Source organism: Cyprinodon variegatus, unplaced genomic scaffold (assembly GCF_000732505.1).
Source record: "Cyprinodon variegatus isolate N-32 unplaced genomic scaffold, C_variegatus-1.0 Scaffold905, whole genome shotgun sequence".
NCBI classification, from domain to species: domain Eukaryota; kingdom Metazoa; phylum Chordata; class Actinopteri; order Cyprinodontiformes; family Cyprinodontidae; genus Cyprinodon; species Cyprinodon variegatus.
The window spans coordinates 65,653-75,088 of record NW_015151358.1 but is presented as its reverse complement, the minus strand read 5'-3'; the positions used below and the strand labels follow the sequence as shown (position 1 = coordinate 75,088).

The 9,436-nt window shown below is 39.2% G+C and overlaps 1 protein-coding gene across 1 annotated transcript in view; it reads left to right on the top strand.

Moving 5' to 3' along the window:
* LOC107099767 (disheveled-associated activator of morphogenesis 2-like) overlaps positions 1-9,436 on the top strand; it is a 115,479-nt gene that overhangs the window by 41,888 nt on the left and 64,155 nt on the right. Inside the window, 1 exon segment of the mRNA XM_015398028.1 lies at positions 2,386-2,666. Coding sequence (XP_015253514.1) covers positions 2,499-2,666 — 168 coding nt within the window. The 5' untranslated portion in view covers positions 2,386-2,498.

Sequence of the window (9,436 nt, the reverse complement as noted above, 5' to 3'; positions counted from 1 at the left end):
AACCAGTATAAGCTTTGTCAGTATACCCACCTGGTACAACTTAGGAAAGGAAAAGAAAGGATTTAGCTTTTTCAGTATTTACAATAACCTTTTGCAGTTTGAATTGATGACCTTGTCTTACATTGTTAAATTAACATATTAAAAAGTTTTCCAATCATCTTGAAGTGGCCACTTTCTTCCCTTTAATTCAAAGTATATATCTCAAATAAAAGTAAGTATGCAAAGTACTTTCTTAATCCAGCATATAAATCCTTTAAAATAATGAAAAAATGTGTTTTTCTGCAAAACCACTCCCAGAATGACAGCAGTGACCCAAAACTGATGATTCAGTAAAAGACAGGAAACAGAAAGAGGAGGATTAAAGATTGAATAAGTGGATGCTAAGCAGTGGCAAGGAAAAATGACATATGTTACCGTCGGATGAAGAGTTGTTGCACGGAGCTGTCTCTCTGATTTAGCCTAGAGGAGAGGAATAATGGAAAATGACAGGGAGAGAGGAAAATATAAGCCTAGAGATGGTCTGATGGCAGTGAACATGCTCTATCTGGTTGAGATTGCATACAGACAAAAGTTACATAAATGGCCAATCTTTAATTTCTGACTGTCTTATTATTTGGACTATATATAAGGTATGCTGTGTGCGTTTGGATTCCTCCGAGCTGGAAGCAGGCCAGCTGGACTGGTGTTGAGTGAGGGCTGCTTGCATGTGGGCTTTGGTGAGAGAGTGAAGATGAAGGCGATAATGAGAGACACAGGATAGGAGCGTAAGGCTGTGTGTCTTTCAGAGTAAGGGTTAAAAGAATTTCCAGAACTCCCCCATTGTAGGACAATAAAGTGATAAAATAATAATAATAATTTAGAAACGCTTCTCTTCTTGCAGAGGTTTGGTTGAGGAAAGAAAAATACCCAAAAAGATTTTATGTAAAAGAAACATAAGCAAGGTTGTTAAATTAATTTATTTTTCAGCTTGTTGTTTAAGCAGTTTGTTTAGAGCGCTAACAGTATCCATTAAACCAGCTGCAATATAGATGCAATAGGTTAAAAGCTATAATTAGCTTTACAGCCTTAAGGTTGGTCACTGCTATCCTGGGGTTGGGTGGGGGTTGAGGGGTTGTCACCTCAGCTTTCAAAACACATATACATGGTGTCAAATAAATCGCATGCATCTTCAGCGTGTCATGAATGATTTCACTGACCAGCAGACTACTGATGCAACAGACATGAAATAATGTATGCTTGTTAAGGTGATTATAGGGGAAAAAATTTAAGTATTTTTCCTATTTTGGTTGTGAAAAACATTTAATTTAGCACTGATTATGTCCATAACTCTGGTCTTTTTACCAACTGAAAATAACAACTTGTAATGGGAAATGTTTTATAATGGTCAAATGGGAAATATAGTTAGTCTTTTTTCTTTCTCTGCTTGTTCTTTCTGAGGGACAAGTACATTCATAAAGAATTTATTATACTGCTAAATTTAGACTGCACAGTGAGAACTCCTACACCGAACAAACGCAGGCAAGAGATGGTGGAGATTCGTACTCAGGAAACAGTATATTGGGATAGGAATCTCTGTATACTGAAGTAAAAAAAAATTGAATTGCCTCATTAAACATTTGTGTTAATGCTCTCAGGATGTACCTACCTCTTTAAAGGCCAAGTAAAAATATCCGAATGAGGATGTAACATTTATAGACTGGTTATTCTTATGATGTGGTTCAAGCTCTGATACTCTTTTGCTCTTTGAAGTGTATTTGTCGTTCAAGTAATTGTGTTGATTATGAAAGTTGAAAGTATCTCCAAAACATTTGCCTTGTCATCCAAAAATATGCTAAAGTAAAGCATACCAAAGGGCTGGTTAGAATATTTACATCTCAATGAAGAAGAAACCACCAATGCCCTTTTCAAAGCACTCAGAAGGTTTCTGCATTACAGTAGTTTTCTTTTCCTCTTGCAGTAGTCATGTATGCACTGCAGATCCATTATTATATCTCTATCACAAGCGATTTCTCTGTTGTGGTAGAAGTGCAAACACTGTAGAAATGATGCTTTTGGAATCAAAGGCTTTTTTTTTTTTTTTGGTAAGACTGCAAGAAAATCCCCAAACTGGCCTTTGAAAAACCACTAAATTGAGAATTTCCTCTGATGCGCATTCTGCAGGTGGCTTTGTGATGTTTGTGTGGATGTGGTGTAGGTTTTTTGTTTTCCTAACCATTTGAGGCTGCTGGAAACATGCATCACTTCTTAGTATCAGAGATGATGAAAACAAAAACGCTTCTCTAGATATGGAACAAAGCATCTTAAATCTTCTTGAACAAAGAATTATTCAGACAATACGATTGCCGGCATCTCTAATATTTTCCATTTTTCTTCTCTCTTTTCCAGATCATGCCCCCTAGATAGCAGTCTCATCATCCTCTCCACTCCCCCCTCCCTTGCCCCTTCCTCTGCATTCCTGGTCCAGCACCACCACTGCCAGCTTCACCGCCGTAGCCACCATGCCCCCCAGGAAGAGGACGCGGGCGGGTCTGGGCTTCCTGTGCTGCTTCGGCAGCAGCGAGCCCCCAGAGATCAACCTAAAGGACACAGTGCCACTGCAGCTGCTGGAATTCAGCTCCCCGATGCCGCCAGCAGAGGAACTGAATGCACGCTTCTCTGAACTGGTGGTGAGTAAAGATGAAGTCTTTCTTTATATGATTAATAAACATTTTGAAGTTTGGCACCACATCTCCATACTTGATCGAGGCTGCTTCTCTATAAATCAATATATTCATGCAACATGGCGTGATGATCAGCCATTGGCTTTTTTTTTGTGTTGAAAGAGCCACAGTTGCTTGAATATCAGCCTTAAGGGCCTTTGAAAGAGATTCCCAAGACATGCCTGATTTATCACTTAGAAAACAGTCTATTTTTTAAGCCACTCCAATAATTTTTTTAACCAGTTTTATAAAATGCTTTCACAGAGGTCTCTAATGCAAGGGATGTGGCAGGTGCAGCTCAGATCCTGGATATGTGTGTATGTGTTTGCTGTTGAAGCTCTGACTGCAGCCTCACTTCACAACTCAGCAATCCCAAAAATCCTGTTGACTTGACATTTATTTCAAAGTTCCTGTTCAGTTTGCACTTTTTCGACCACACTTTTTTCCTTCCAGTCAACTTTCTGTTATTATCCCAGGATGAAGTTCCTGCTTCTTTTGCAGTTACCAGCTCTACCTTAAAGTCGTAGGGAAACGGCCGTTCCAACCGTTGCAGTTCGGAGTTCTCCCGAGTGGTGCACAATTTTACACAAGTGTAAAGAGAGTCAATGTGATTGGTCGTTTATCAAGAGGGCGGGATGGTTGTAGCTAGTAGGTTCCCAATGGGAAATTCCATTGGGACCAAGTAGCACTAAATTGGTGACTTAGAACTGACACTGTCAAGGAACGCTATGGACAAAGGAAACATGCAAGAGGAGGAGAGTTTTGTGTTGGAGGTCCGTCATACATTTTTTATTTAGAGGAGGAAAACGGGGACGAAGATGTTGTGGAAGAGGACGCCACGGCGGCAGAAGCTTGGTTTGGTGTAGAAGGCTTACAGCCGTACATGTTTGAGCCCTTGCCTCGCAACGCTGCCAGTTCTGTTAGCTCTACGCCTGCCGAAGACACAGACGTCCATCCCCGTGAACACTGGGACGGAACTCAATGGGAAAGTAAATGATTCTTATTTCAACCATATATTAGCTGCGAAATATGAATCAAGATGCTATGACCGAAAAAATTTGACAGATGACCTTTGATATATGATTGGCCGAATTTAGGTGTACAAGCTGACGTATAACTAACTGGCCTGCATAAGATAACAAAAAAAAAAAAAAAACAGATTAAAAGACATAATTTTTCATTTAAATTTTGGGACTGATAAAGAGTACATTTATATACATGTTGAAGCCAGAATGATTTGACTTTTAAATATGATATCCCTATGACTTTAAGACCTTTGTTGACTGGGTCTGTGACCGTGCATGACATGGAAATACAATAACACTGATGTATTAAAGTGTCTTCTTTATTGGGCTTATCCAATTTTTTTTAATATTAGACGACCGGTATTTTTGCCGCAAGCAAACACATCAATATTTAAAGAAATAAACGCTTGAAATGATAAACTCTGTATTGAATAAGTGCAATATCTAATAGGTATGTTTGATTTTTTTCAGTTGGCTTATTAAAATAAATAACATTGTCAGTGATCCTTAATCTCTGTGTAGAAAAAAGATTTACCAGTTGCCATTCACTAAAAGTTGAACAAGCCTCGACTTACTTTTTTCCTTCATGGCTTGCTGCCCCGATAGTTTGCGTGTTGCTCATTATCCTGAACAAATAGGATTAGAGGCAGGAATTAAAATGCTTGGGTCTTGCGGAAGTTGTCTTGATGGTTGGCTGAGGCCATGCCCCAACCCCCATCATCAAACTCAGACAAACACAGTCCACCTCCCGTGCACAGATCACACTTACTGGCAGGAGCTTAGTGCCTGCACCAGTGCCAGATGGGGATCGCTGTGCATGTGCCTAGTTTGTAGAGAGAGAAAGAGCGATCAGGGCACAGCTGTCAGAATGGAGAGATCAGCAGTGAGTTTCAGCTGCCATGCAGGAACAGGACAGTTCTGTGTCTGCCCGTTTGATCAGTTCCTGTCTCATGGTCGCTGTCGGTCTTGTCTGCTTCCATCGTTGAGCCCTCTAGCTCCCCTTCGGCCTTGGATTTCCTGCTTTATTCTGTTCCTCCCGACATTCTGTCTAATAGAGTGACTGCAGGACAACCTCAGGCGCATCTAATGTCTCGGAGAAAGCCAAAAAGTCAGTGTCTGTAGTATGTGTAACTTCACTGCTGATTTAAATTCAGTAGATGGAGAAACCTCTTTTATATGATTATAAATTATGCCTTTTTTCAATTAACAGGAAGGAAAAACACCATATTTGTAGTGTATACCCTGTTACAAGCCCTTATAAAGTGAAAACCACTAAATTCAGTTGCCACAGATATTTCTTGTCTGAATTGAGGAAAATGTAATGTTTTGCATTATTTGTTGTTTTGACTTTATTAAAAATGAGACTGTTTTCAGTGCTTCCTATCTGATCGTCATATGGGAGCATTTAACCAAATCACAGCAGCAATCCTCGTGGTTGAGAGGACTGAACAACCTGTGGCTTCTTCTTGAGGCAAACATCTAAAATTTAGATGAAAGCAAGACAGATGCCTAAGAGTCAGAAGGAAGAAGGACACCATTTTCTGCCTTGGATTTATAAAACCTCTTGTTTTCTTTCTTTAAGAAAAGCAAGAGGGTTTTAAAAGCACCAAATCACATCTCTTTTTGCACAAAAAAAAAAAAAAACTTTCTATAAATTCAGGTTATGATCCTTTCTAGCTATAAAGTTAGAAATAATTAAAGGAAAGTTACGTTGGTTGTCAGGACTCATTTCTGGATTTTCTTCAACCTACATATGCATGAATCTATTATGAAACCAAGGGTTCTTAATGTCTGTAACATTGATGTAGCAGCAGGCAACACGACATTTTTGACTGGTCATCCAAACCTTATTCAACCAGACCTCTTGGAGAAAGTCACTCTGTTTGTACCCCAAGCATTGAAAAGAGGTTGGGAGTTGAAGGGCATTAGTATAGAGTAATAATGCATATCATGGTGTGTTTCACTGGTAACCGGAATTATTGTTCTGAAAGTCTTCCCTGTCTGGAAGAATGGGACTCTGTAGAGTTTTTGGAGGGTGAATGACAGTCCCAGCCAGGTAAAAATAGGAGACCACCTACATATGTCCTTACAGCATAACTGGGTCTTTTTTACAGTGTCAGAACATGATGCATTGCAAAGTCAGCATTCACATCATCACCTGGCTTCTTGGTTTTCTATTTATTACTCAAGTACATTAAGTAGCAGCAAGGGTTACAAAGTTGACAGGGTGTGTATACTAGTATTTGTGAATACCTCAGTCTTTGTTACCAATTATTTTGTTACGGCATCTTTGCCACATTTATGGTCAATGCTTGAAGGATTTGCGACCAAGTGGATGTGATCAGGAACAGAGAAACAAATGGTCATTAGCGACAGACCTCCGAACTTCATGGGGCTTTCAGCTTATGTAAAGAGCTTTATTAAAATTTGGCATCCATGACCAAAGTGGTGAAACAAACCTTACATGACAAGAAGATTTGCGGTCTGACAACCTATTGGATGAGTCACGCCTTGGCAGCTAACTGTAAGAGTACTTTTGTTGTCCCAATTATCCTAAGTGTGAAGGTTGGTCGACAGGACGTTAAAGTGTGGATTTCCTTCAGAGGTTTGTTCAGTCCTTAATGCATCACGAATGAAGGAACAGCTGGGACAACTCATGGTCCAAACTATGTGGGGACAGCTTGTTGTTGTCCCCTTCTGATCCCACCTAACTGCACGCTAAGCCACAAAGCAAAGCCAAGGGATCTTGATAATGAGTGTGAGAAAGCCCTGCCCTCACACCAACAGTGCACTTTTTAAAATGAAATGAAGAGGAGACTATCTGAGAGTTGCCCTTTTGTTCTACATCAGTGCTTGACCTCACAAAGAGCCCAATAACATCTATTTCCATAAGCAGCTATACCTTGAGGATTGCCTTATCTATAGAATCAAAAGTGTTAAAGCTGCAAAGAGAAAGAAGTTTAATTTTAGAGCCCTTGTATTAGGAATGGGATGTTATGAAAGTGTTTGCTTATTTTTTTAAGTAAAATAATCAAATTACTCTGTGAACTACAATCCTGACTGAATAAATCCTGTCTTGAACTCTGCAAGAAAAGAACATCTCAAACCAAAACTCTAAGCAAATATGTCTTTTTATGTCATAAGGAAGATATGACCTATTGGACTTGTAATGAGGAAAAACTGACATTACAAATAGGTCTTAGTAGATTAATGATGTGAAGGCACAGGAAATGGATGCATGGGATCCATACTTGGCTCCCTTATGTAAACACTTAGGTCTGTTCTTTTAGATGCACAGCTCCACCTGAAGAAACTTGCAACTGACTTTGTCATAAACCATAATAAAAGCCCAGTGAGGGCCTGGAAACAATCGCCGCTGATTTTGACAGTGTAAGCATCACTTCAGTTAAACTATACAAATGGAATCTGGCAGAAGATGCCTGTGTTGCAGGTCTGCTGCTTGAATTACTGTTTAGCTCTAAGCTTTTTTTTTTTCTTTCTGCTAAAGAACTTCAAGGCTTGCATGTATAGTTGATAAACTGGCCATGTGTGAAGTCTGGCATCACACCAAAAAGCATTAACAGCTTTATTTTTGTTTGTCAGGACCATTCGCTGCCTATACCTTTTATCATCCAATGAGTAATTGCTCTCATAGTTTGATAATTTAAAGTGGGTTTGCCTGAAAAGTTTCGCTCCTTTGGTTCATTTCTCACTGGTGGCAGCTCAGTAAACCAAATTGAGTCTTTTGTTTCTACAAAGGGAAGCCATGTGTGAGGTTGTTCAGGGACAGCTAGACTTCCATTCACGCATTGAAGCTGATAACAATGAGTGTTTACTGTTAAAAAAAAAGAAAAGAAAAGAAAAATTGAACATATGGCAGTAATCTGCTTGGACCTTTATAAGTATGTAAAGGCCACATTTTACATTTCTATTTCTTTTTATAATACTCATAAATTTTGTCCCATATTTTCACAAATATAGGGAAAGGAAGTTGTCTGTTTTATCCACCTGTGATGATTTGTTGGGAGGATATAGCACACAGTGCATCTGCCAAATTGAATCGGCTCTGCTAGAACAACATCTGGATTGTACAATACGGGCAGACACGAGATTAATGTTCGCCCCGCTTAGCTCTCTGCCCTCTTTTTCTCTCTGTCTGTTTTTGTCTTCCCTTTGCTCTCTATCATCATTTAGGACAGCTTTAATCCAACCATTCTGCATTGGTCCAGCTGTGGCCCAGATGCAAAACCGTTTACTGTATCTTTGAACAGTGACCTTCTGCAGTGTCCACTTTACGTGTTTTCTCATAAGAAATATGGAAAATGTATTCCTCAGGGCTGTGATGGTAGAATGAACATTTCTGATCTGAAATGCCAGGAAAATGTTTGAAACATTTTCAAACATAAATCTATCCCCAGTGTTCCATGCAGTGTGACTTTCTATTCGGACACAAATCAAATCTGTTGCATAACAGCAGAGAAAGGAAACCTTCCCCTCCCACTGGGCAATAGGAGTGAGTTTCCTTCCCTGTGCACGCCCTGGGATGCACCCATTTTTCTTTTCCGTTTCCCTCCCTTGCTTCTCTTGCAACTGCAATTTCTTCTCAACGCTGCCTTCCTTAACTGGTGTAAAGCTAGTGCTCACTATCCTGAGTCAGCCTTATCATGAACGTAGCCAAAGCTTGTTTAGACGAGGCCTGTCGGCTGGAGGCAGCTACTGACTAAAACATCAAAGAGGGTTTATGACTCATCAGACTGCCTTTGAACAGTGTCTCTGGACTTCATTTATTCTCTACAAACACATGAAGCATAAATTGTTTCCCTCCACAGTTGCCCTTTCAGTAATGAGGAGGAACCCATTACACTTTACTATCCCTTTTAAAAGGTTTTGGCTACTAACTCAACCAGTATCCTACTAAATGCTCTGCACTACAGCAAGACATTGGAACATATTCAACCTAAAACTTCCCACAGCTGTAGGTCAGGCAACTTCTTCAATACCACATAGAAACCCTAATTATATAAGAAGTATTCCTCCAGCCCCGGGTAAAATCTACCTTCAGTTCCGTTTTACCTACAGAAAGGTTTTGCCCGTAACATTCTGAACTCAGATCTCAACATGTGCATCACAAGCAGCGTATACGTTTGAACTATTGAAACTGCAACAGGTATGAAAAGCTAAAAGGGTTACACTTTCTAAAAAATAAAAAGTGCCAATGTGCTATTTACTTCAGATATACTTCATATGCGTAAGCTGGAATAACAACATTCTCTCCTTATCCTAAATAAATACATGATTAGATATTTTTGTCTGTAGATTATTTGTATTACATAAATCCTTTATACTTAATGACCAAGTGTTTAAGACATTGTGAGGATGTGCCTTATAAGAAGCCAAAAATCAATGTACAGAGATGGCATTTCTATGCATGAGTTTAAAATGTATTCAAGTTCTTAAAATCCACCAGGTTGCCAGAAAACCTTTGTGTGTATTTCTATTAAACACAACAGTATGCATGAAAATAACAATAGTTAAACTTTTACCAATATAGACATGTTATACATTGTTAAAAAGTTTAGATTCTCCATAATTCAATCACCAAGTTAATTTTATGGACACAAAAGCGCAATTAATAAAGATATATCACAAGATCAATCATAATTTTTAAAGTAATGCTTCGACTTCCTACCTTTTAAGTGATCCTGAGGCCAT